This window comes from Bos javanicus, chromosome 15, assembly GCF_032452875.1.
Source record: "Bos javanicus breed banteng chromosome 15, ARS-OSU_banteng_1.0, whole genome shotgun sequence".
NCBI classification, from domain to species: Eukaryota; Metazoa; Chordata; class Mammalia; order Artiodactyla; family Bovidae; genus Bos; species Bos javanicus.
The window spans coordinates 62,767,784-62,795,134 of NC_083882.1; the positions used below are offsets into that span (position 1 = coordinate 62,767,784).

The 27,351-nt window shown below is 49.6% G+C and overlaps 1 protein-coding gene across 4 annotated transcripts; it reads right to left on the minus strand.

Moving 5' to 3' along the window:
* Positions 1-2,090: 2,090 nt before the first annotated feature.
* PAX6 (paired box 6) lies at positions 2,091-19,760 on the minus strand. Of its 4 annotated transcripts, none has more exons than XM_061381022.1 (11): positions 19,679-19,760; positions 15,976-16,106; positions 15,144-15,185; positions 15,035-15,049; positions 13,912-14,077; positions 8,035-8,193; positions 7,489-7,571; positions 7,109-7,259; positions 6,897-7,012; positions 4,132-4,282; positions 2,091-3,200 (listed from the first exon to the last, which is right to left on the minus strand). In XM_061381022.1, exons 1-11 carry the CDS (start codon positions 19,686-19,688, stop codon positions 3,115-3,117), a joined length of 1,110 nt encoding a protein of 369 aa, XP_061237006.1. In that variant the 5' UTR covers positions 19,689-19,760; the 3' UTR covers positions 2,091-3,114. The 4 variants fall into 4 exon arrangements, with proteins under 4 accessions (XP_061237006.1, XP_061237004.1, XP_061237007.1 ...); XM_061381020.1 differs by having other exon boundaries at positions 14,834-15,049; XM_061381023.1 differs by lacking the exon at positions 15,144-15,185.
* Positions 19,761-27,351: the final 7,591 nt, after the last annotated feature.

Here is a 27,351-nt window from a genome sequence, read left to right on the forward strand (position 1 = left end):
TAATCTGAATGTTCTTACTCAAACATTCAGCTCAAATTCTGTTCACCTGGTCTCCCTAAGTCAGTCAAGTCTGGAGAAAAATCTTGTGATTCTACCAAGGACATCACAAATAGATGGCCACCATCCTGGAGGATGGCATCAAGGCATCCCTGAAGAGTTCCCATTCATAAATATATAAATATACCTATCAATAAATAAATAAAAGTTATTTCAAGAATGAGTAAAAGGCCACCTCTGGGCACAGCTTCCACACTGAGCTTGCCATGCTGTCCCCAGGGGTGTGTCTGGAACTCCATTCAAAAGGACAGCTCATCTCCCTAGGGTGAGGGCAGAAGGCAAGGGAGCCGACCCATCCTGCTGGACCAGAGGGCATCTACAGCTGAGCGGCTGCATCAGACTAAACCAGGCTGTGGAGCCACTGCGCCCTGGCAAGCTTGACCCTCTGAGGACTCGTATACGTGCCTAAGTGCACACAGGCAGCTCCTCTGCTCCACAACACTCCCCTTCTCCCGTCCCCACCTCCTACACCCAAATGTCACAGCCAGTTCTCCAAAGTCTCTGCTTCCTGCACAGCAGAGCCGTGGGCCAGGACCAGCTGCCTGACCCTGGCCCAAATCATAGTCGGTTGGAAACCATCCCTTCTCGCAGTGAGGAGGTGAGGCAGCCAGCAGCCACCGCACACACTCACACACAGCCCTCCTCGGACATTTCTCCCAGCACGTGTTTCTCTGGGAATGCAGGTGGCTAAATGTCAAGGGGGGAAATACCTGCACAGGTGTACCAACAGTGCATATGTGTATGTGCTCCTCTGCAGAAGTGTACACACGTACAACACAGACGGGATCAAATTGCATACACACGTATAAAAACGGCAGTCAGCATGTCTCAGTGTGCAGCAAGTCTGGTGGAATAAAATTATTAATATAAAGCATGCCAGAGAGATCAGTCACAATTATCTGTTCACAAGTATATTCTTTAACTAGAAAATAGTAGATGTTGAGCTAGAAGATTTTTTTTTTTAAAAAGCCTCCAATTAATTTCTCTATTTCTGATTGTTTGCCTTCAGGGGTTAAAAACAAAACCAAAAAAGAGCAGAGTACAATTCAGTGGAAGTGTGTCTTTGTCCCCAGAGGGTTTTGCCTGTGCAGGCATTTAATCTAGACTGCCAGACCCCCAGCCTTTGACTGAAGCGTGCAGAAGAAAACTTATCCATATTGACTTATATGTTACACAGAACAGACAGAAATAAAAGTCTCAGACAGGCCTCTTTCACCCAACAAAGGCTCGTTTTTTTCCATCCTTTGCTTGGGCTCAAGCACTCCTGCCCTGCGTGCCGCCACTTTAAACATGATCAGATCTGTGCTTCATTGCAAATAACAACTGACCAACAATGGGCCCTGCTTCATAGATTTGGGAATGTTTGGCTTAAGCTGCCAATGACTGAAGGCCTTTAACTCCCACCGGCCAGTCACAGTCCGCTTTGTTGTTGTCTGTTGATGTGTCTGTGCTCATTATTCCTTGACATGCAACATCCCCCCTCCACCCTCCAGCCATCCACAACCACACAGAAAGCGAGATTCAAATGGAACAGCTGTAGTGGTTCAATGGGAAATGATGCCTCTTGTGCAAAGGGGAGGGAGGCAGAAAAGGGAGAGGGCCTGGTTGAGAAAGGCAGCGGCTTTCAGGGAACCTTGTATAAGAAATCTACTTTTGAATATACTTCAGTGAAATCACTGTTGAAACAGGCTGACAATGGAAATCTGCCCAGATTGAAAATGCCAGCCCTAATTCAAAAGACAATTCCTAGCTAATAGCTTGTTGCATTTTTAAATTATTTCTAGACTTTGAGTTTTTGAATTGAACAGATAACTGGGAAATGCTACCATTTTGTATAGGTACTGTGGGTATAAATGGGCACAGATCTACACACAGCTTCCAGTGGAGTTTTTCTTTGTAACACATTTGCAATTTGATACCTGTAAAAATTACCTCTTAAGGATCATCAGGATTTAAAACAGAGTATGTATGAAAATAACCATTGGTTTAGAATGTTAATCTAACATGGAAACAAAATTTGTAACACCACACTATAAGGTTAAAAAGAAAATAGTATAATAAAGGAAATACAAAGGCTTTGGCATGGTTTTTACAATCAACAATGGTTAATTTTGATATGTAGTTGTGAACAACTTCAAAACACTTAAGTTTAAAACTCTTGCAAGCACTTTTAATTGATTAGGAATGAATTCTAGATGCACAAAATGATTGGACTGTGAACAGTAATACAACTATATCTAAGAACAATTAACTTTTGCTGGCCAAAAAAGAAACTTATGATTGCATGAAAATGTGTATAAAACATCTATAGAGTATTCTTGTCAAATATAAATGAAATTAACTTTATTATAGAAATCATTCTGAGGATTTCTAGGGAAGACAAATACTTACATTTTGACATAAAACAAATTGGATTATATCAAAGACACACTCTACCTTTCAGCTATCAACTTTTTTCTTCCTTGAATTTATATCTTACCCTTTTTTTTGCACATAAACTTCATCTGTTAACAACCTTTGGAAAACCAACAGATATTTCTTACATAAATCTAGTGCATGTTGTTCCAGGTTTAATTATATGCAAGGAATGATACAAACGTGGAACATCAGTCCATAAACTATGAACAGATGGGTAGAAGTATTCCATATATCTTGATAAAACTCTTAAATTCGTGGCAAAGCTTGTCGATCATGATTTCCTTTTTTTTTTAAACAACTTCATGATCAACAGAGATCAAACATCCATCCAGTCTACGTTGTTCTTTTTTCATTATAACATACAAATGCCCATTTACAAATAATACACCAAAATGAATAAAAGTTTGGATACCAAAATGAAGATTTGTTCCAACTGACATCGTGCCTTCTGTATACAAAGGTCCTTGTTTTCAAGTCCATTCCCCAGTGGTACCACACAGGACACAACCGCAGAACCGAAGTGCTTCTAACAGCCACTTTTCTTTCCTTCCTGAACGCCCAACTGCTGTGTCCACATAGTCACTGACTGAATTAACACAATATATTCTTTTTGTTTGTTTTTTTGATTTTTTTTTTTTTTTACTGTAATCTTGGCCAATATTGAGACATATCAGGTTCACTTCCAGGAACTTGAACTGGAACTGACACACCAGGGGAAATGAGTCCTAGAAGTGGATGAAAGAAATAGCCATGTAGAGATTCCCTTTGAGAGACAGGCATGGAGTATGAATTTATAAGTTTAAAAAAAAATCTCTAGTACTTTCTAACATTTCAAATATATTTTAAAAAAAAACTTTCGAGTCTTATAAACAAAAGGAGCACCTTCAGAAACTAGAAAACATGTTTACATGCACCTACTGAATCCCAATCCCTCCCCCCCCAAAAAAACACCAACTCCAGGCTTCCCTGGTGGCTCAGACAGTACAGAATCCACCCGCAATGCAGAAAACTGGGCTTCGATGCTCTTCCTGAGTTGGGAAGATCCCCTGGGGAAGAGAATGGCTATCCACTCCAGTACGCTTGCCTGGAGAATTCCATGGACAGAGGAGCCCGGTGGGCTACAGTCCATGGGGTTGCAAACAGCCTGAGCATGACTCAGGACACGACTGAGCAACTAACACTTTCACTTTCCACTTGTCTGTATGTTTGGAACTTGAGCAACAAAACCATCCTGGAAAACCAAAGTAGTACTTCTTCAGTTCCAATGAAAGGCACAGAAGAACTGGAAGGACCTGAGAAGTCTTTCCAGTAAGCTGGGACGAGGTGGGGGGATGGCCTTCACTGTTGAGTTTGGCTAATACAATAATTTTTCCTTCTGAAAGATACATTTTTGGGTCTTGCCTTCATATGCAACTTCCGCAACCAAATTCAGGAAAAACAACTTTTTTTGCCAGTATGGCATTAGGTTACTAACTAGTTTGACTGAATTCCCCTTTTTAACTAGTTTTCCCCAGAGAAGCAAGCAACAGAGAGTAAAACACACCATCATACAAGGCCGACAGATTCTTTCCAGATAAACTACGAATGAAGGGAGATGACCTGGCAAAAGAAGCTGCAGAGGCCATCTCTGTGCAGCCTGCGGAGAGCACGGCTCACCTGTGGAAGTGGCGCCCGAGGTGCCCATCGGCTGGCTGTTCATGTGTGTTTGCATGTGTGGGGGGGTGTAGGTATCATAACTCCGCCCGTTCACCGAAGGGCTGGTGGGCAGCATGCAGGAGTACGAGGAGGTCTGGCTAGGGACTGGGGGCTGCGAGGAGAAAGGCAAACCCGTGGTTACCGAGAGACACGTTGCACAGCCACATCCCCAGGCTCCCTCCTCCCCAGGACTCTGCCAATAAGTCTGAATACACCCTCAAGTAAAGCACTGGAATTCCATGTGGGAACTCTAAGATTGGGCCTCCAACTGGTCCTTCTATTGCCCACTGCTAGAGGAAAGTTGCCTACATACCAAACTTTTTAAAGTGCCCCAAATTCAGACTACAATCCAGCTAGATGGTTGGCACCATCCATAAATGAAGAGAATTTTTGTCAGTTTTCATCTTGGACCTTCGCTGGCACCTTTAGAGAAGTTTTAACATGAGGACTTCCATAAATACATTACCCCTCTCTCACAAATTCAATCTATTAATATTTGGGAATCCAATGACACCCCCACCCTTTAAATGCTGTATTTCAAGCTCTGAGGCAGAAAACACCGGGAGGAACTCTGTAAAGTTTGGTTTAGGGACCTTGGAAGCCTTTGATGGTGGGACTCATGGATTTAAAGATTCTTGAAAAGGCAGATCAGTAATGATCTCAGGTTAAAGTAGTCAGAAGTGTCAGGAAATACCTAGCCCTACCATGAAAATTTGCTGTGACTTTCTTACAGACCCCAAACCCGAGATTGCGTTTAATCCACAAAATTGTGCTGCTACCCTCTAAATATTTAGAATCATGGTAGTAAAAAGATAAACCTTTATCCTAACTAAATAAATACACAAGGCTGGGACAAAACTCCTCCTGAGCTCTCACAGGGCTATGGTGGGGCAGCACACTTGGGATGAACTAATAGAAGCGTAATGTCAGGAGCAAGGGAGATGACAACACTGCTCTAATCTGCAAACTATAGACATGTTTAACATTCCAAGATCCACAGCCTCAGAGGCAGTGACGCATTAGAGAAGGTCAGAGAAGGACACCTGCTCCTTATGGCTTCAAACGGTTGAAGATTTTGGTCAACAGGATAAACTGATGGAAAGACAGGACACCCCTCACCCAATTCCAAGAGTCAAAGAGCAGTTTTCTCTGAATAGTAGAATTGTTGATACTTTAATTTTGTTTGATGACTATATATGTGGTTTGAATGATCTTTTAAGTTATATAATTTTAAAAAATCAGCATCTGAAATAAATCAACCCACACGGGCCTCTATGTGGACACAACTCTAACAGAATAGCAGCATCTATTTAATTGTTTCTGTTTTCCCATATATACAGTTTTTATCTTCAGAGAAACCTAGGTATTGCTACAATTTATAAAACTGAACAAGACAGTCAGTGGCCTTATGAAAGTCAGAGGAAGACTGCTAACACCGAGTTCAAAGAGGCAAGCAGGCCCTCAGGGCCTTGCCAGAATTTCAGCTTGCATTTGTTTCTATCCTGAAATCACTTCCTCCAGGCAACCTTGACTTCTAGAAAATTCCAAGGCAGTTGTAGCCACCCCAACTAATGGGCTGTTAATCCCTTAATTTACATTAATTGCTCTATGGTCAATAATATCCAGATGTAATAAAAATAGACATGTGAATAATGCCTCTGAAGCTGCTTATCTAGCTGTTCCTATATTAATCTAAAGACCGTGAAACATTTATTTTAGTGTGATTTGGGTTAGAAATCCAGCCAAAGATGTTCAGTGGAGAATAAACTATCTGTGTATCCCCCAATCTGTTTCCAGGGGCTCATGCTGGCCAGTCTCATACCACCCAGCATCTCTAACTGCTGTACAAATAGAACAAGAATCCTGAAGAAGTCATGGCAGAAGGCCCACCAGAAGACCAATATCCTCCCCATCAAGAAACCCTCTGGCTTCAAGGTTCCAGTACACCCTACCTACCTTATACAACTTTCATCATAAAATAGGATTAGCCTAGTTGAGGACCTAGCACAGGTAGGGGCCAATATATATTTGAGATGGAATTGAGTAGGGGCAGGTTGTTATACCAAGTGAATAGCATCAACCTTTCCAGGCAGCTAGTTATGCCAGAAACTCATCACATCATTCACAGCAAAGATACGTGATATTTCTAGCAAATACCTTCTATTCCTTTCATTCTAAGATAGAAAAAGAAAATTATCTTTTCCTCTATGTTAAGTAAATCACACTATACAATATGAATCCCAATTCTGATCCTTTTTTTCTTCCTCACCAGTTTATCACAAACATCCTAAATAACATCCAAAATACACATAAAGACTATAAATTTATTTATACAAACACCTGACTATAAACCTGTTTTACCCATATTAACCCCTTACTAGCTAATAATTTGCCAGCATTATTTTCATTTTCTGGTCCAAGTTTCACACTGATCCCTAAAGCATGCCCCATTCTCATCCAACATCATCAAGTTGACATTCCCAATAAGCAAAAAGGCAGATTAACTGGACTGAAAATCAAGTTTTTATTTTATTAAAGGCATGAATCAATCAGCTAAAAGACTGGATTGACTGCTTTCATCTTAGACTTCACTGATCAAGCCAATCACTGTACTGAGAAAGTCTCCCAAGGGTAAACACAGGGGCAGTGAGGTCTGCATGCCCCAACCCACGTCTAACCTCCTCTCCCAGGGACCCGTTAAGTGGGCAACCGCCGGCCTCACTTACTTGCATAGGCAGATTATTCGCCATGGTGAAGCTGGGCATGGGCGGCAGAGCACTGTACGTGTTTGTGAGGGCTGTGTCTGTTCGGCCCAACATGGAGCCGGAGGTGAAGGAGGAAACTGCAGGGAGAGGAACACAACAGTCGTGGTGAGAGTCAGAGCCAAGGGCAGAAAGGCTGAAACACACTGATCAGCAGAATTAATATTTCCAGTTACCAGGCGTGGTGGGTTGTGGGATGGGTTGGTAGACGCTGGTGCTGAAACTGCTGCTGATGGGAATATGACTAGGTGTGTTGCTGGCTTGTCTTCTCTGATTCCTCAGCTTTTCTTCTCTTCTCCATTTGGCCCTTCGATTAGAAAACCATACCTGGAAATCAGACAGAACAGGTGAGCCCTGTGCCTGCTCCCAGCTCTGCCCCATCCCTGACAGGTCCACTGTCCTCCTCCCCCAGTCCCCGAGTGACGGCAAAGCACTTAGCAAACTAAATCTGTTTCTATTGATACAAACAAATGACATTCCTTAGAAGCAGCTGGGTCTCTAAAAAAGGCAAATGGTATGAGTCACATGAACACATGAACACACAGTCCCCAGGTACCTGTATTCTCGCTTCAGGTAGATCTATTTTGGCCGCTAGTCTTTCTCGGGCAAACACATCTGGATAATGGGTTCTCTCAAACTCTGAAAGAGTAAGTTGCATTTTCTATGTTGCACCAGAACTATACAAAATGTGTCAACCAAAGCCTGGATCAAGCTGATTTTCACCTCCTGACTTCCATCACTTTCAACCAATTCCCTTTAAAATGCTACTACTATTAGCATTGACTGTACTTGGAAGAACTATCCCATCAGAACCATGTTCTATTTTTTTGTTTAATGACATTCATTCAAGGTCTCTTCTGTGGCCTGAATTAGCCAAATCATGACTCTTTCTTTATGAGAAGTCAGATTTCTCATCTTTGAATTCCTGGTACGTGGAAAGAAGAAAGAAAACACATACACTAAAAGAGATACCCAGAAAAGACAGAAAAAGGGAACCTTTTCAGGCCTCTGTGCAAGGGCCCTGGCTAAATTTAGCTCTTTGTACTGAAGATGTGGCATTTACTTTGATTTACTGCTTCCCTACTTTGAAAAACTCCATCACCTTTCTCCAGGGCCTCAATTTGCTCTTGGGTAAAGGATGTTCTATTTCTTTGCAGCTTCCGCTTCAGCTGAAGTCGCATTTGGGCCTCATCTGAATCTTCTCCATTGGAACTGATGGAGTTGGTATTCTCTCCCCCTCCTTCCTGCTGCTGGCAGCCATCTGGAAAAAAAAGAACAGGACAGTAAGAGAAATTTGGAATAACTTGGAGTCTGCAAAAGGGGCCTCACATAGCCATAAACTCCAAGAGCAGTCTATTCTCACAGTCTCACCAAAACATTCCCGAGACAACTCAGCCTTCAAAAGACACTGGTGACACATGTTACCTGACCACCATTTTCTGTTTTTATGATGATGAGACTGTGCAATGTAGATACTTATAGAATGTTATTCTGTGAATAACAAAACAAGTGGTATAGTTTCCAATTAAAATGTTCTTTCATAACTAACCCTGACCCTCCACATGCTTCACCCAGCTCCCTCTCCTTGCAGAATTTATTTACCTATGGCTGTGTTGGGAAAATAGAAGAGTGACGTTCAAGATTTCAGCTGATCTATAATCAGTAATTCCTATCTAATCAATTAGATGTTGATAGGTTTGTAGAAAATGCTATTAAGAAACCAAACCAAGCTTGTAATCTTTAAAAAAAATATTTATCTAGTTTTTATTTGAATTCTGCACAGTCAATTTCATTTTAAAGGTTGTGAATTTAGAAGTGCTTGCATTGTTCTGCAGTTTTATTCAACTATTGTATGAGTGCGCTTTGCCTTGACACCTATTACGAGCACAGCTGTAATTATATCATCACCAAGAACAGGCTATAATTGCTGAAAATGGAATTTTATATTTAGATAAAAGGACTGTCCATTCTTTGTAATGTGTTGCACCAGAGAAAAGTAAGATTTCTTTTAAATGTTTAACGTGTAATTTAAAAAAAGAAATAGTAGAGAGTTCACTAACTAGCTAAATATGCTATGCTGCAGCTGAATCCTTGGCATATCATTTAAGTGGTACATTTTTAATTAGGGCATTTCCACCACTTTTAATGTAATTTCTATCATTAAACAGGGGAAAGTTTTATTGTTTTCCTTTGCTGCTTGGAGGGCAAGATGTGCACTTGGGCAAGCTGCCTCCTTTTGCACCTTGCTGGAGAGGCCACAGCCTGTCTGAAGCAAAGGATTCAGTTCTCGCTAGGCCTCCAGGACCACTGCCTCCTGGGTCCTTGGTCTTGGGTCCTAAGGCCCCCTAGGGATACCAAACGGGGCTGCCCCCCTCCCCATCCTAGCGACTTGGCCCTGGGAGGAGGAGCCTCTGGGGCGCCTTGGTGGGAATCGACTTGGCCAGGAATATCATTTATAACCGGGAGACAATAGGCAATGCCTTCAAAGAGTTCAGGGAATTGTGACAGGATCTAGTGGGATCTTTTCAGGAACTTTGAAATGTTTTAAAACCCCAACTTTCTCCCCCATTTAAACAGGCGGATTCATCAGCACTGGCCACCATATGGGCCCTTGGAGATCTATTGAGATGACCACCAACACTTGAATAGAGAGGGGCTGCTTTTCAGCACTGCACAATGCCCCGCGAGTAAGGGAAACTATTAAACTCCTGGGGCAGGAGCGTTGGCAAACTTTCGTGGGCAGAATTTCGAGGCCACAATGAGCGCGGACAACAAAAGGATTCTCTTGAGGCGTGCAGCGGACCAATTGTGTTACAAGAAGCCCAGTCAACAGACTTTTCAGTGAAGTGTGTTAACCCCTCTGCTCTGCTATCATTAATCACTGTCCGAAGAGCGGGCGCCTCAATGCTATTTAGGGCGCTTGGCTGGAGGCTGGAGGGTGGATGGGGGGCCGGGGCAGAGGGTAGGGGGGCGCAGGGACGGTGGATGAGGACGGGATGTGGGGGGAAGCGGGGCGGAGAGGCAGAGCGGATGAAGACCAGGGGGGAGGGAGACAAGAGGGGAGGCACAGAGGTCTGGTTGAGGGAGGAGGAGAGGGGAGGGTAGAGAAAGGTGGGGCCAGAAAGAGGCTCCGAAGAGGAATAGGCCAGAAAGGTGCAAGAAGGACAGAAAAAGAGCGCTGAGAGGAAAAGAGACAAGAGGGTCAGCGGACAAGGGGAGAGACCGAGGGAGATAAGAGAGAGACAGAGACTTAGTAAATGGGCTACTTCGGATCGTCTTTCGCTACATCAGAAAGGTGGGGCTTGGGGAGGGCTCCTCGGCCGCGCCCGAGAGCAGCTCACTCACAGGTGCCTGGCACCTGCGTCCCCGCTAATTTACTGCCCCAAGTTTCACGGGGACTTTTCAACGTGTTTTTCAGGGAGCGAAATGCCGAGCCCCTTTTCTTTTTGGATTCAGTCGATGAGGAAGACTTTAGAAATAGACTTTGGGGGACCAACTAGTAAGGCCCATCAGTTATTGCTTTTGGAAAGCACAAACAAAAACCTGCGATCCTCCAACGTGTAGGGAAGGGACCGAACACAATCCCATCTTGCTGGGGTGGCGGTCACTCAGACGCCTTCCAGGAGGCCCCACCCCAGTCCTTTTTTCTGGCACATTCGATCTCTCCGATTAAACAAAGCTACCCGGGTGTGCCTCGGAAGACCCCCACAGATAGCATTCTCTGCTCACGTTTGCTTCACTGACACTTTCCTAATTCTAAAACATGGACATGTGCTCACGTTCTCCTTCTTCCTTTCTTCCTCTCCGCACCACCCCCCCCCCTCGCCCGTGGCCCCCCGCACCACACTCACACACACACACACCACACACTTACTCACAGGAATGAAGGCGCAGCACCGACTTGGGAAGTAATTTTTTAAGGGGAGTCATTTAACGGAGGATGAGGAGCGCTTGATTTTAAACCTCTTTGGGGAGAAACAAACAGCAGTGGAGACAGAGGCGGGTCAGGAGAAAGTCGTGGCTGCAGGATCCCTCCAAAACCCAACAGAGCCAGTGTGCACCGCTGAAAGCTTGCTACTTTAGCAACAGTCCGCAGCCCGGCGGTGCGGAAGAGGTCACTTTAACTGGATGCCTCTCCTTTTTTTTTTTTCTTTAGTGGATTTACTTTCCACTCTTAAAGCTTTTTAGCAAAATAAAACTAGAAGTTGGATCTCGGATTCCCCCCATGATAAACCTAAGTGGCAGACAATTAAGATATTTTCTTTAAAAGGCGCCCCCTCAGCGCAAAAAAAGGGCCCTTCAATGGGCGCCGTCCACCTTCCAGCCTAATCCTCGAGAAGGCGAGTGAAAGCGCCTCCCATTCTCCCAGACCCGGGACCATCTGACGCTCGGGATAGGATTTGTTTCCTGGAAGGAGAAGGGAGAGAGAGAGAAAGAAGAAGAAGAAGAAGAAAAAAAAAAAAGACGCTGGGAAATAAAATCATTCCTTAGTTTCTTAGTGTCTTAATCAGTGAGGCGGAAAACAAGCAAGAAAAGATAGCAACCCGGTTGCGGCACCTTTTCAGCTCTGGAGCGCGGATCAAAACATTGAAGCATCTGTTGAAAAAAGAGACTGACTAAATCCTATAGAGGGCCTGGGTATTACGGAGGGGTGGGGGGAGGAGATAAGAAAAAGTGTCTCCGTGATCCCTAAAACCACCAAATCGCTGGAGAATTGGGGGCCGGATAGAGTTGTCTCTTGTGGTTGTCAGCCCACATCGGCACAATTTTATTCACCACCGCATGGCGTTGATCAGATGGAAACCATATTTGTCTCCCTCTGAGACCTAACCTCGCCTTATGCTTTCGGAGTCATGGACTCTTTTAAAACCCAAAACCGGCTTCCTGGGCCGGGAAAGGGGGCAAGGGAGGGAGGAGGGCCTTCTTAGCGCCCAAAGAGCCAAGGATTCCCGGCATGTCAGCCGTGGCCACCGGCGCCCTGTGGCCCCTGCACCCGGGCACTCCGCGCTCGGCTGGCGTGACCGTCCTCCCCACGCAGCGGGGACCAGGCACAAGTGTGTGTGTGTTGGGGGGGGGGGGTTGGGGGAGTTGGGGGGCGGGGCCCGGGGACAGAGGGAGAACCGGCAGTTGGTGAGCCAGAATGCTCCAGCAACTGGGTGCCTGAAAGAAAGTTCAAAGCTCCTGAACGAGCGCCACCTCCCGCCCCAGCAAACAGGAGCCCTCGCGCCCAGGGCTCAGCCTTCCCAGGCCCGGTCACCGAGTCCCGCGCCCTCCTGGAGACTTCTCTGGCAGACGAGGCGGCGGGGTGCGGTCACCCCGACCTCAGATTGGGGTGGGCGGTGGTGCTGGGGGCGAGCAGTGGGAGTGCGTCCCTTGGGTGTGTCCGGTGTGCGCACGTGGGAACCCTACAGTTTCAAAGGTCAGGTGAGGGTATGGCGGTCACTCCCTCGTCCTCACCAGAGGCCGGAGGGGGCCAGCGGGGAGCCAGCGCCGCCTCGGGGGGCAGCCTGCCGCACCCCGGGAGGCCGAGGTTCGGCCCGATCCGGGCGAGAGGGCGGGCGGGTCGCCCAGGGGAACCGAAGCCCTGCGCATCGGGAGGCCTCGGCCCGGCCGAGCGGCCGCGCTGGGAAACAACCGAGCCAGCGCTTTGCTCCCTATCTTCCCAGTGTCCGTCCTATATTGTTTTCTGCTCTTAAAACTGACATGTCTAATTGGCAATTGGTGCCGAATCGTGTCCAGAGGTCTCTTGTGGAACATTTCTACAGCTGTCTCCTTCAACTAGACGCTTATTCATGTCGCCTTAATGAGAAACAAAACGTTCTCTAATGAGCAATTACAGAGCGACAGGATTGTTCCCATAACAAATTCTTGCGAGTGACAGAAGCATCCTTTGTACCAGATATTTCGCATACTGTTACCGATTTTCCCTTCCCTCGCCGGCTCCGTGGAGGCGCGGGGCACCCAGATTGGGTTGAGAGCGCACGGAGGCGAGGGCAGCCCCGTCAGCGTCCCCCTCACCGCCTCCCCTGGCCGGGAGCCCCCAGGCTTGGTCGTGCTCCGGGGAGTGAGATTCCACGTCCCATTATCCCTCATATTATCTCCTTGTCACGAGGACAACAAATACCGATTAATCTTCGGAGTAAACTGTTTCCTATTCTTGACCAATCTACCTCCGGTGTGTGGAGGGGAGGGGCGGGGAGAGCCAACCGACCCGACCCCACCCCCGTCTGCTCCTCTTCCTCCATCCCTTCTCACAGAGCCTGCAACGGTCCAGATCCTATCTTTCCTCTCAACTCCCGGGTAGCTCCCAGCACACCAAAGTCTGGCTCACAGAAGCCTCACCCCACCTATCTTACTACACAGTCGCCACCCACAAAGAATGAGAAGTAGGGGCCCAGAGGAGTGGAGGGGGTCCGAACCTAGAGGGTAGGGTTGTTTTAGTTGGGAAATCAACATTTCCAATGCCCCATCCTCAACTTGGCCCTGCATCTCACTGTTCACCCTCTCTTATACACCTTACTCATAGTCACATAATTTGTCGATTACAGCAAAAAGCAAGATGATACAATTATGTTTACCTTGCAGTCTGTCAGTGTGTTAACTTGTCACACTTCTACAGCAAGGGGGCTCTCCGTGCATTTTAATGGCACATTTGAATAGGGCACCACGCAGCTAGCTCATACAGGCACACACCTACTCCTGCCCATAACACATACTCAAGCATGCACGCACACACACACACACCCCAGCCACATTCATACTACTTCTGACTACACAATACTTGAATTTCCAGCCAACCAGACAGTTCAACAAATACCACCTAGATACAGCACAAGTCAATGTGTCCCAAGCCCTTGAAGAGTTACTCCCACTACGTTCTCCAAGCACGAAAGTCCAGAGAGGGAAAAGGTTGGAGGAGAAGAGGATACGCAAGGGCTGCATATATGGAGAGTTTGAGGATGGGTGTTTGGGTTTTTACCTTGCGTAGGTTGCCCTGGCACTGATGTTCCCGGATACCAACCCGGGCGGGTGCCCCAGCTTCCGGTCTGCCCGTTCAACATCCTTAGTTTATCATACATGCCGTCTGCGCCCATCTGTTGCTTTTCGCTAGCCAGGTTGCGAAGAACTCTGTTTATTGATGACACCTGCAAATCAAATCAAGATCAAACCAAATGGCAGAGTCTCCTGAAGACACAGTTGCCCTCTTAAGTCTCCATCTCAGCATGCCACCCCTTTAAAGAATGACCCCTAATACATTAAAAAAAAAATCCCCAGCCATCCTGGGACAGTGGGTGGACTTGCAGAGACATCGTGGAAAGAATGTCAGCTATCACTCTGGGCAGGGAAACTGAGTTGGGTAGAGAGCTGGAACACTAGGGAGGGGTCCTTCACTGTCGCTCAGTGTCTTTGGTGACCTAACTCACATGGCTGCTTTTTTATTATTGTTGTTGTTACAAAGATTCCCTGTCTCCAATATTAAGACCTGGCTTAGAGATTTCTTTCACTGTTATTTGTTTTTTATATTAGGACAGAAATGGATGTTTGATTTCTGAAAGAAGGTTCAAACAGCAAGATGTGGAGGAAGCTTGCTTGAATCTGGTTTTCATTTTCATTTTCCTTCTAGATTCCAGTGACTTTCTCCACTCTCTACCTTGCCACATGCAAATATGGTGACTAACCCTCCCACACTTGACTCCCATTTCCAGAAGGTCAATAAAAAGGTCAAAGTGCTCCTCTCAAGACCCCCAGGTACAGAGGTGACAAACAGAGGTGGAGCAGGGAGGAGAGAAAGAGAAAGACACTGGCAGAAAGGAGAGCAGGGGGACGCAGAGAAAGTGATGGTAAAGAGGGAAGAGCATGGGGCTTAGGGCAGGGAGAGGGAATGTTCTCAGTGAACTTACACTTGGTATGTTATCGTTGGTACAGACCCCCTCGGACAGTAATCTGTCTCGGATTTCCCAAGCAAAGATGGACGGGCACTCCCGCTTATACTGGGCTATTTTGCTTACAACTTCTGGAGTCGCTACTCTCGGTTTACTACCACCGATTGCCCTGGGTCTGATGGAGCCAGTCTCGTAATACCTGCCCAGAATTTTACTCACACATCCGTTGGACACCTGCATAGGGGAAGTGGACAGAAAACCACATTATTAATAATTTCAAGACAAAAATAAAATTGTTTAAGTATGCATTAAACAATGACAAGCTTACGTTTTGATTGTCCAGCACTTGGACTTTTGCATCTGCATGGGTCTATAACACAAAAATATACCTTCAATGGTATGAGAACTTACTGTAGAGAGCTTTTTTTCTTAAAATTACATTTGTAGCCCTAAAAACTACAAATAGGATGATACTTTCAAACAGTTTGAACTAAAAAAAAAAAAAAAAACCTAAAAGTTTTTAAAACTGTTTTTGTAAATAAACACTGCCAGAAGATGCGTCAAAACGAAGTCAGATTGTTTTGTGCTGATCTTGCTTAAAGTGGTGTTATGTTTTAATGAGTGAAGGGGAAAAATAAACTGAATCTTTAGTCATTTTTCCTTTAAAAATATGCCAATTGAGTGAGTTAGGGAGGGAGGAAAACAGCATTCGTCTTTTAAAATCAATATATATTCTTCATGAAAATGAAGAAATAAAACAAATATCTCAAACCCTGAGAGGTAAGCATGGGGTGAGTGAGAAGGGGATGAAATTATGCAGATTTATATAATTCATTTTATTACAGTTCATAAACTGTTACCACAAAGAACGTTTTAACAAATGAAAAGAGAAAGGTTTTTTGGTTTGTTTGTTTTTAATTCACACCCAGTTTTTTTCTTAAGCAGATGAATTCTCTTATGTGACTGACCCAGGTTGAAAGAGATCGGGAAGGATGGTGGAAGGAAAGGGGAAAGCAGAAGGCAGGGGAGTGGGGTGGGGGCTGGAATGAGGGGTGAGGGTGGGGGTCCATAATTAGCAGCGTTTACAGTAAGAAATGAAGAGAGGGCCTTGAGAGTGGAGGGCCGCAGGGGCGGCGAATGGGGCGGCGCCGGAGGATCACCTGCAGAATTCGGGAAATGTCGCACGGCCGGGCCCCGCTGTGAGCTAGCTCTACGATCTTCTGCCGGGTGGAGTCCGGCAGTGGCCGCCCGTTGACAAAGACACCACCGAGCTGATTCACTCCGCTGTGACCTGAAGAAAGGGAGAGGAGAGCAGAGCAGAGAGGAGGGGAAGAAGGGGCAAGAAAGAGAAGAAGGGGAAGGGGGAGGTGGAGGAGGAAGAAGGAGAAGGATGAAAAGGAGGAAGGAAGAAGGAAAAGAAGAAAAGACAACCACAATGCATCCTCAGCTCCCTGCCAGCCCTGGCCAACCTCAGTGATCAGGTCCCTGCTCTCGATGGAAAATGACAACCGGACCTCGAAGCCATTCCAGGCATCGGGCAGCCCAGCCCAGACACAGCGGAGCTCCTGCCCACCCGCCTGCAGAACAGAAGCACGGTGCAGACACACGTAAGAACACACACACCTCACTACTACTCACTGCTTTCACTCCAGGAGAACCCCCAGCCCACTGCTGCCCTCCAGAAACACCCCAGCCAGTCTTTGAACCCGCAAGGTGCAAATAATCAGCTCAGAAATATCCTCCCAAAGATCCCCTCTGAGTGTAACGAAAAACCACGAGTCCTATAGAACCCCCACTGCATCTTCAAGCTCCCTGCATTGTTAGAACTGTGATGGCAAACCCTACAGCTCCTCAGTGTTCCCTCAGATGCTAGATCCAGAAACATTTGCTGTCATATTCCAAACTCTGGTGAAGCACCGGGATTTAAAAAAAAAAAAAATAGGAGAAGAAAAGTGAATAGAGTAAAGAAGAACCAGAACAGCAAATCTGTGGCCAGTGAACCGCAACCTGGGTTCAGCACCTCCCATGCAGACTTCCTCAAGCCCCTCATATCGGCTCCAACCACAAAGTAGTCTGGCTGCTTCAGTGGGCCAGAGGTCTGGGAGTCTGTCTGCACCAGCTACAGCTCCGCTTTTACTTCCGATGCTAAATTCGGCCCTCCCCACAGCCCAGGATAGATAGGAGCAAAAATCAAAAAGTGAAAAGGAAAAGACCACACCACAGTGTCCCCTTCCCTCCTTTATCTGGTTATCTCACAACCTCACCCTATTGTCTAAACTGAGAATAGGGAGGAGTTAGCACCCCTGTAGCCCCCCTCCCCAGAAACCACAGGCACACAAATAAAGCCAATTGCCAATTTCCACTTCCTTAAAAATCTCCAACCTGCAGCCCCGACTCTAGAGAGCAGCCCTTCCAGGAGATGTGGCTCCCCCGCTCAGCTCTCCTCTCCTCTCTTCTCCTTGGAGCCTCTGATAAATTGACTCCAGGAGCCTGAGCTTCTTAGCAATAAATAAGCTCCAAATATAGAAGAGGGGGGAAAATATGATGAGCCTCTCTGACATTTGTCTTTAAAATAAAACTAGCTGCACGTCAAGTTTGAGCTTAATTTCTGGAAATAGGCGGAAGTCGCTCCGGATCATGCATGGAAGGCTAATTGAAAAGATCAGTCGGGGCGCTTGTGGCAGCCTTGTCACTTTGTGACAGTGCTCCGCTCCGGGAAATTGCATCGTCACGACAAACGGGACCGTGATAAAACGACCCTTTCCGTCCCTATTTGTAGATCACTCAGACGAGATTGAACTGCACTCGTTTCCCCTTCGAGGGGAGCCGCGTTTTCAGAGTAGCCGAAGGCTTGGGGCAGAGGGGTTGGCGGGGGGGGACGCTGACTGAGGGGGCGTGCTGAAGCCTCAACTCGATGAGAAGTGACAGGCGTTTGGGGTATCTAGGCTCCGCCGGGCCGGGCTCGAGCAGGGACATCGCGGGGAAACCGCTTCTCCAACAGAGCGAGGCCTAGAGCCCGCTCCTGGTTTCTCCTAAATTCCCTTTATTGCCTTCCCTTGCCTCTAAAGAACTTCTGCTGCTCCAGCTTACAGGAGCCTCCCCTTTGGGCAAAGGACGCCTTCCAGGAAAAAGAAAGGCACTCCCAGAGAAAGATCGAGAAAGACCTTCCAAACTTCACGCGCAGCCGAGGCAATTCCCAATCTGGGAATGCCAAGGCGTATGAAGCCGCCTAATCCTAGACCTCCCTCTTTCTCCCCCAAACAGGCAAAAAAAAAATAATAATAATAACCTGCCCACCACCTCCGCGGCGACCGCCGGCGGGTGCTCGCCCAGGGCTAGGTCGCCTCTGCCAGCATCGAAAAGGCAGCGAGGAAGCGCCGCTCTAAGTTCCCCTTCAGAGGTTAAGCCTCAATCATTGTGTCCCTTCCCTAGGGACGGCTGGCGCTCTCGCCCAGTGGCGATGATTATGCGCCTAGAATTCGACCGCGAAGCATCTAATAGGAAAACATATGGTGTCAATTTGGATGCTCTGCGCCTCGCGCACACCCGGGAGCGAGCGGCACAAAGCCCTGCAGGCCGGCCCGCGACCCCGCGCCCCTCGGGGCCCGCCAGCCAGGCCGCAGCGGCAAATGCTCAGCGCCGCGCGCCCGGGGCCGGCCTGCCCAAGAGCCTGCGGCTGGGGCCCTTGTGCTGGAGAGGGGAGGACCCGGCAGCCAGGAAGAGTGGCCAGAAGCCCGAGCCTCGCCAAGGAGGGTTCCTACCGGGCCAAGTCCCCGGGGCCTGGCACGTTCTGCACAACTAATCCGCCTTCCAGCTCGGCGCCCGCTTTGCGCCCTCTCCTGCGCTTCACGCCCACCCAGCCGCTAAAGGGCCAGGGGACAGCTAGCGGCTGCAGGACAGATGCATCAGGGGCTAGGGACCCCTCTCAGTCTGGAGTTCGGCAAGGGAATGTTTCTAGAAGATTTAGGCTTTCAGGCACTCCATACAGCGGAGCCCTTAAACCGCCTCGGGGCTCTGTCCCTCTACCGGGGCCTAGTTTCACTGGGCCTCCAGGCTCTCAGGCCCGGTCTCAGATTCGTCCTGCCACAAAGCAGCCCCACGTACTGAGCAGGAAGGTGGGCTGGGTGCCCAAGGGGTCTAGGCAAAGGGAGGATGGGAGATGCAAGAGCCAGCGAACCAAAGGCACATCGGGCCCGGAATGACTAGGACCCACACAGTAGCCACCAGGGCAGGGCTGCTCCAACTCCTGGGCTCGATCCCCACTCCTCCCAGACCTAGTAAACCTGCTCTCGCCGGTCTGCGCCCTATAACAGTCCACGGTTCCAGTACCAACTCCACCCCACCGCAGGCCTGGGTGCCCCACTCCCTTGGCCTTCCAGGCCCCTCGCCAGGGTGGCGATGGGAGGAGCTGCTCTTAGGGTGACTGGGGGAGAGGAGCCCCCACCCGCCCCAGACGGTGGAGACTTTCAGTCTTGACTAAGCCCAAGGGGCCTCCTTCTCGCGCTACGACGGCGAGAGGCCTCCGCCCCGCCCCGCTCAGTCCAGCCCCCCTCTCTGGGGTCAGAGCCCGGGCAGGGGCGGGGAGGGGGTGTGAGTTACAGGATTTGGGGGGATGGGGTTTCTCTACCGCAGCTTCGCAAACTCTTGCGGGCTGTTCCCAAGGGTCCAGCCCCTGTTCTTCCAGGAGGGAGAACAGAGCAAACGCCCTCCCCTCTTGGAGCAGCTGCCTCGGGTCCCCGGGCCTCTTCCCTCGCGCCCCGGGCCTGGCCAGCGCGGACACCGAGAGCCTCCAAGCCCTCCCCCGACCCGCGCGCTAGTCCGCGCCTCCCCCGCCCGAAGTCCAAAAAGACCAGAGGCACTTACTGTTCTGCATGCTGGCGCTGGCTGGGGGCCTCGGTATCCCACGGGGCTCGAATATGGGGCTCTGTTAGCAAGAATATAGGCATTAATTCTGGGCCGGCACCAGGTAGGCCTACCTCCCTACAGAGGGTGTCCTGGAAGCAGGACAGGAGAAAGCCTCTTCTTTAAAGAAATAATCCACTCCATCAGTTTGGGGCTATCGGATCAATCAGTTTGGGCAGATCAACTCTGCCCTCCAGTATGTGCAAAATCTACCTTTTGCATTACAAATACTCCAGTATTCCCAGTCTGTTTCCCCCATATCTCTTAGTAGTTAACCCTTTAGTCAGAAGAATCCATGACTTGATTTTTAATTTTTTCGTCCAACTGAACAACAATGAAGAAGCATTCTGACTCTTTCAGGTTGGGGAACCCAAAGCAGCCAGCATGGAACTTGCCTGAAATCTGGGATGTCTGTCCACTCTCACAATAAAAGGTCTCACACATCTGCGCGCTCCTAGTTAAAGTCTTCCCCCTAAGACAAAACAGGGGAGAAAGGTATGTCAAACTATGACTCAAAAGCATAGATCATGGACTCTCTGATCCACACTCTCAGAAAGAAAAGAAAAGAAACCCATCTTGGGCTCAAACTGCCATTAAACTCTAAATCCCAGAGCTACACCCACATTTCCAGCAGCCTGTCCTGCAAAGGTCTCCAGGTTTTGATAGTGGCTGCTCTGACCCGGCTTTGGGCAATTTGCAGAGCCTGACAATTTAGGGCCCCATTTTGCAAAAATACCAAGAACTAGGGAAAGAAAAGGAGAGAACAAGAGAAACAGTGGGGTTAGGAGAAGAAGCCAAGAGCTGGGAGAAGGGGGGCTTATACCTGAACTTTAGAGGTGAAGCACAGAGGACCCTGGAACTTCAGAGTGCTTGAGGGTGCAGGCTGGGGCTGCTTGGGAGGATGTCAGAACCATTACTCCTTTCAAGAATTTCACTACCCCAGTTGCCCCAAGCCCCTCGCCCCAACCCAAGTCTTTGGTTACCTCTTTATCCTTCATTCTTCCCCTCAAAGCTTCCCAGTCGGCTTGATCGCCATTCACTTCCATTCTTTCTGGGACTTTGAAAGTGGCAAGCCCAACTTTTTCCCCCCAAAACCTCACTTATTGTGATTAACTTCTCTTTTGGTGTTTAGATCTTCCCCCCTTTTACTGTACTGTGACACACGCTGTCTACCTCGCCTCACTGCTTTAAAAAGTACAAACAGGAGGGGGTGAGCGTGGCCGACAAAGCCTACAGAGAGCGAACAATGGCTTCTATTCTCCAGCTCTCCCCAAACCCAAAGAGCAAAACCGAATCTCCCTAACTAGCAACACAGCTTCCAACCAAAGGTACCAACAACTCACCAACTCTTAAAGGGAACAGAGGGACACTTTTCGCTTTGTAAGTCCTGACCCAGTGCTAGTCCCCCAAGGTTAACACCTCCTCCACCACTACCCCTCCCTGTCTTCTCTTAAGAAGTAGGTTCTGGGTGGGGGAGAAAATAGAAAAGTAATTTCTTGTTATAAATATCTGGAGGTAATTGTGTTACTGGTGTGAGTTGTTAGGGGCTGTAAAAAGATACAACGGCACCGTGGGGAGCTCAATTGGGAAGAGAGAGTTACAATAAAGAACCCATTCAAAAGGTTTGCCAAAAAAAAAAAAAAGTAAAATAATTAAATAGTCACAGCATCACTTTCCCTGCTTAAAAAATTAAAATATTCATTCTTTTTTCTGTTTTGCCTATTATGATTATTAATTTTGCCTGTCTGCAAGTAAACAATTCTAAGAAGCAAAATTTTTTTTTCTTCAAGGCTATTCATGGTCTAATTTATTAACTAGCTGGGAGGCAGCTTAAATCCATAAAAATAAACTTAGAGGACTTTCCCCCAGCTTCCCAAGGCAGTTTCCCAAAGCCTCTCTCCTGTCTCTCCATCCCCGAGACCAAGTCAAGTCCAGGAGACGCAGAAAAACCCAACTTTCTGCAGAATGCCCAACTCCCCCCACACACCAAGTCGGATTCTGAAACTGCAAATAGTGGCTGGTGGGGAGAAGGGGGACTGAAATTCCCCTAGAAGGGTAAAACTTCCTACTGTAACCTATACCTATACTTAACCACAACCGAATGCCCCCAGTCCAGGTTGGTACATTCTTGGAGCCATTTTTAAAAAATCACTAGCTGATTCCAGAGAGGCCTAACCGATTAATTTTCCAAGCAGCTGGGAAGGTGGAAGCATTTCAAATCCTGGTTTTGCTCCTTTCCCACCCTCCTCTCAACTAAGAAGCTATCTCATTACTTAAGTAATCGTTAACACAGTGCAAAAGCAACCCGGGAAGCCAGGCATCACACCCGGAAGCACTCTCGCGGAGACTAGACTCCCCCCACCTCAGCCACAGCTTCAGCCCCCCAGCTCAACCTCGGGGCTTCCTATAGCCCTAGCCCAGTCAGAGACCCATTTGGGAAAGGAACGGAGTCTCCAAACACCTCGGAGTCGCCTTGCTGTGGTCCACTAGGCCACTGGGCCACTGCCTCCCTATCCCAGATCCAAGCCTCAGTTTTGCTGCTGTTGTTTTAATTACTTCATTCTCAAAACCATCTCCAAACTTCTTAGCTAGGGTGAAGGGGAGAGCTCACTTTTGGCCCTCCCCGCCCCCAGCCAAAGAGTAATTACCAATTAAGATGACAAAGTTTTACTCTCTAGGGCCAAATAAGACAACAACTAATCAAATTACCTTCAGACGTTTGCAAAGGTCACCAGCTATAAAAAATGTAATGTCAGTGGCAACAAACTATTATTTCTCCTCCGTAAACTCGCCAGGCTTTCAAGGTCTTTGCTTTTCATTTTCTGCTCCCACCCCTCCTCAAATCTTCCCAAGTTCTAGTTAAACGTCCAGTATGGCTTAGGGAGCTTTGGATAAAATGAGAAAAAAAGAGAGAGAGACAGAGAGAAACCACCGTTCACTTTGTTTTTAAACTTTCTAGAAATCACTCATGACTGGAGGGCCGCGTTTTAGCACTCGAAAAAGAAAGCATTTCCACTTGAAATTCAACTCCATTTCCCCCCAATTACACTTGCTAAAATTCAGGGCTATTATGGTGCAGGGAGACTGAGAAAATCTGCACAAGGAAAGAGGCAACAACTTTATGAACTTTGAAAAGACACTTTTTCTCCTGGGGCCTTAGAATCGAAAAGCTCTCGAATTACTCAGACTAATTAGCAGGGAGAGGATGTGATCAGACCAACGGAAAGCCACTGCTTTCATATTGATTTTTCTAAAGGCCTCACAAAGGAAAAAATCAGGAGCTTTGGATTAAAATAAACAAACAACCTTTCCACCTCGAAACTTGTTGAAATGGCAACATCAGGGCAGCTTTGTCAGAGGAAGACAAGGAAAAATACCCACCGAACGCTGGGACAAGGAGGACCCCAGCTTTCGCAGGGTGAGGGCGAAGGTTGGGGAAAACCCGGGGCGCAGAGAGTTTTCAAGTTCCGAGCTCTGCGCCCAAGTTGGGGGCCAGAGCCTGGGGGCTTGATGGAAGCTGACAATCCTCCCGTTCGTCTCCGAGCTCCCTCGGAGCGCGCGTTCCACCGCCCGGGCCTGGCAGCTTCCTTCCCGGCTCCCGCTCCCTCGCTCTTTCTTTCGGCCTCCGGCGTGGGGCTGCAGTGCCGACTGACTGCTCGAGCTGGCGGCGGGCGCGGCTGTCCTGAGCGCTCGGGTGCCAGCGGATTCCTCGGAGCCCGGGAGAGCGCCGCACAAAGCCGGAGGGCGGGCGGGCGGCGGCGAGGCGAGCCGGCTCCCTCGGCGCTCCCTCGGCGCGCGGCTCTCTGCGCGCTCGCTGGGCCCGAGACTGGACAAAGCGGCCGGCGGCGGCCGATCGCTGCAGCCGTTCCTGGGCCTGTGGCACCGCAGAGCCTCTTCGTCCTCTCCGGCCGGCCGGGAGCATTTGGCAACGCTGTGGCCGGGAGCCGCGGAGGCTGCGGCGCCCAGAGCCTTGGTCCTTCCTGCGAGATCAACCCGCGCTGGCGCTGGCGCTGGCGCTGGCGCTGGGGTTGAGCGGGCCGGCCGCCCCGAGCCCTGCGCTGCTCCCGCTCACCGGCGGTCGCCCTCTGACGCCGGCTTTCGCTGGAAGTAGAAAGTTTGGGCTCCTGCGTGGAAACTTCTCCGGTCCAACTCTCCCGGCGTAGCAGTGGGGGAGGGGACGGGCGAGAGGGAGGAAGGAAGGGGGGAGGAAGGGGGAGACCTGCCTGAATATTGCAATAAAAATGAAGCAAGAAGAAAGAAGCGGACTCACCTTTCTGAGGCATCCTCTCTAGTCAAAGCTCCTGTCAAGAGTTTTGTTTGATTTTTTTTTTTTCTGTTGTCGTTGCTTAAAGACCACAACGGTTTGAAATGACGGTGTTTTAAAGGAGTTGCTGGCGAGAGTTTTCTCCACGGACGCTGCTGGTTTGGTGTGTGAGAGCAAATCTCAGATCCCTGGGAAGGAGACAGAGATTGACAATAAAATGGGCTGTCAGCGGCTGGAGAGTGAGAGATAAAGAGTGTGGGTGAGGGAAGTGGCTGCAGCCAGCACACCTATGCTGATTGGTGATGGCTCAAGTGTGTTAATGTGTGTGTGCCGGGCGCCCGGCCTCGCCTCCACCGCTCCTCACTGGCCCATTAGCGAAGCCTGACCTCTGTCATCATCCTCCAGCAAAACACTTCCTCCTGCGCCTGAACCAGAGCGGGAAATGAGGCCGAGCCACGGTTCGCTTTTCAAACCCACTAATCACTCCGCAACATGCAAATGCACGGATCGCTCCCACACAAAATATTGCTTTATGCAAAGCAGCGCCGGGGCCTCGCGCCAGCCGATTGGATGCTCCCTCTCCCCGCCTGGTGCAATTGGTCCGTTTGTTTGAATATGAATACACTTGTTTTCGGCCCCGCCGGTGTGTCCCCGCTGCTCTCCCCGGCGCTGGGCCCCCCGCGCCTGGGCTCTGGGGCTGGCGCTCGCGACATCTCTAAGGCTCAGAGCACTCCGGGAATCAGCGCGGCCAGCTCTGTGGCCGCGAACTTGAGGGGTGGAGTGAAGGCCGCTGAGCTGGGGGTCGCGCCTCCCACACACTTCAGCTGGGCGCGGGACTTATAGCTCATGGATGGAGCAAGTTTCTGTAGCTGCGCGCTTCTCTTTCTTGCCAACTCCTGTGCAGCGTGGCCTGCTGCCCCGTCTCTGCCCGCCCTCCCCTCGCGTCCCTACCCCATCTCCGTCTGGACCCTGGGACGCGAACACCGCAGTGGCCGCGCCCTAGCCCACCTGGCCGCGGAGAAGACGACGAGAAAAGGGCGTTAGCGTCACTGGGTCCCGGCAGCCACACTCGCGCTGAGGCTAAGGCGAAGCTTAGGCCGAGAGGAGGCCGCCCGACCGGGCACTTGGCGAGGCCAGGCGGCCTTCCCAGTGCAGGCTTTTGGGGCCTGCCCATTCCCCGACCCTCGCTCCCCCGGCCCTTTCTTCTGTTCGTTCTCCTTTCGGAAGGCGCGGTGCGCAGTGGAGCGGAGGCACAGCCGGGGCTGGAGAGGCCCGAGCAAACACGCCACTTACTTTGTGTACAGAGGGTTCTTGTGAAAAGCCTGAAGAGTCCTCACCAAACACTCACCAACTTCTCCCACGTGCCATTTGTTGACTAAGTGCGGCTGTTTTTCCAGGCGCCCGAGAGGAGGGGACGCAAGGGGGAGATAAGAAGGGGGGTGGAGGCCTGGAGTGGAGGGAAACGACCAATGCTGGGAGAGAGAGAGAGAGAGAGAGAGAGAGAGAGAGAGAGAGAGAGAGAGAGAGTGTGTGTGTGTGTGTGTGTGTGTGTTGCGCGCGCGCGTTCTCGCTCGCTCGCGATGTCGGCGTGTCAGCGTGTATCCGTGTGTGCCACCAGTTATCTTCTGTGGTGTGTGAGTCTTTCGCACGACGGTTCCCTCTCCTGGGTCTGCTCAGTCCACGGAGGCAATTCCCCTTCAGCTGTTGCCAGAAAACCGGGGAGGAAAGTAAGTAAATGGCTTTTCTCTTCTGACCACACACCACAAGTCCATTTGTTGAATGCCGGACGATTAGGACACACCTCAGTACACTCCAAAGGCTCCCCTCGGTGCCCGCAGTTAAGGTGACAGGGGAGGGAGCGGCTGCCCCTTCCGGCAAAATTCCGGGCTCTCTTGGAACTTGCAGGTCGCGAGGCAAGGAAAGGGGAAGGTTTGGGATGGGGCACACACCCCAGGATCCGACAAAAGAGGATGGGGTTGGAAGAGCTGAGGTAGGGAGGCTGAGAGGAAGCCGTCGCCAGGTAGACTTGACTCCTCTCCACTTGTGCAAAGTGCAAAAAGTCAGAGCTCATCAATAAAGTCTCTGCCACCTGAACTCACCGCTGACACGCGGCGCGACGGCTGCCCCGGGAGCTGGGACCCCGAGGAGGCTGCAGGCTGCCTTGGGCCGGCTCCGGGCCTAACGTGGGTCTCACGTTCTCCTCCCCTACCCGCGCCCACTAACGCCGCAGCGGAGAGGCCGGGCAGAGCTGCGGGGTGAGCTGGGAGGTCTCCCCTATCTGGGCCAGAGTTGGGGTAGCACAACCCGATCACCATCTCGGCCTGCGGAAGGCCCTTCCAGCGGCCCAGGAGCCATACAGCGCCGGGAGAAAACCCAAACCAAAGAAGCTAAGGAGGTGGCAATGGGCGCCCCGGTCGGCGCCTTCTGTGCGAGACTTCGTAGGACCGCGACTTTCAGAGGATCCCAGGCAGCGAGGCAGCGGGCCCATCCCAGACCAGCGAGAGCCTGCATTCTTTTTCTCTCTCCCTTTACTTCGTAACAATCAGTAAAGAAGCTCCAACTCAAGTCCACTGAGCATAAGCGGCGGGGGGAGGAATCCCAGAGACTGTCCGAATTGGAGGCGAATATCATTTTTACAACCTCTCAATTAGCGACCGAGTGGATTAGCACCTTCTTAAGCTTTGCCTTAGAGAGAAGCAGCCGTAATCTTGTTGCTATTTCCCCCCTGGGCACTAGCTCTTTGAATCAGCTCCTTCTCCCACCCTCCCACCCCCACCTCACCTCGGAGAAAAGTTTTAAACAACAACAAAAAATCATAAGAGGCGAGGAGCGGGAGTGAATGCCACTGACGTCATTGGGTGAAGGTGGGGGCTCAGAGAAGGACTCTTGGAAACCACTCTGCACAAACAAGAAACAAAAAAAGGACTTGGCAGCTTCCAATGTGTCAATATTTGGGGGAGGGGGGAGCTCAGCCCGCCGAGAGGCAGAGTTTTCAAAGTTGGAGGAGAGCAGGGAGGAGAGCTTGAGTTCCTGTCCTCTCTGGGCTAGCCTCAAGGAGGGCGGGGGTGCCGTTCTGCCTCGGGCTGCCTGGCGCCCTCTGCCAAGTACCTGTTCCGGGGGGGGGGGGGGCGGGGTGCGACAGGGCAGGTTGGGGGACTGGGACGGAGCTGCAGCGCGCCAGGGCCAGAGGTGTGCGCAAAATTGAGACAATTCCTAGGTCGCCATTTTAATTGCGGCTTCCAACAAGACCGAGGCCCACTTGCTGCCCTCCGAGTCGGGGTTGGAGGGAGGGAGTCGCGCCTTCCATTTCTTTCTCGCCTTTTCCCGCCTCTCCCTAGGTACCCCCCCCCCCCCGCCCTCACCCTTTGGC

What these genes read in the sequence shown, in the direction of transcription:
- PAX6 (XM_061381020.1), bottom strand. An exon ending in GCCAGGGCAACCTACGCAAG is followed by an intron (nt 8,194 to 13,911) that starts GTAAAAACCCAA and finishes TTTTTTTTCCAG; the next exon opens with ATGGCTGCCAGCAGCAGGAA. An exon ending in CCCACAACCCACCACGCCTG is followed by an intron (nt 7,013 to 7,108) that starts GTAACTGGAAAT and finishes CTCTCCCTGCAG; the next exon opens with TTTCCTCCTTCACCTCCGGC.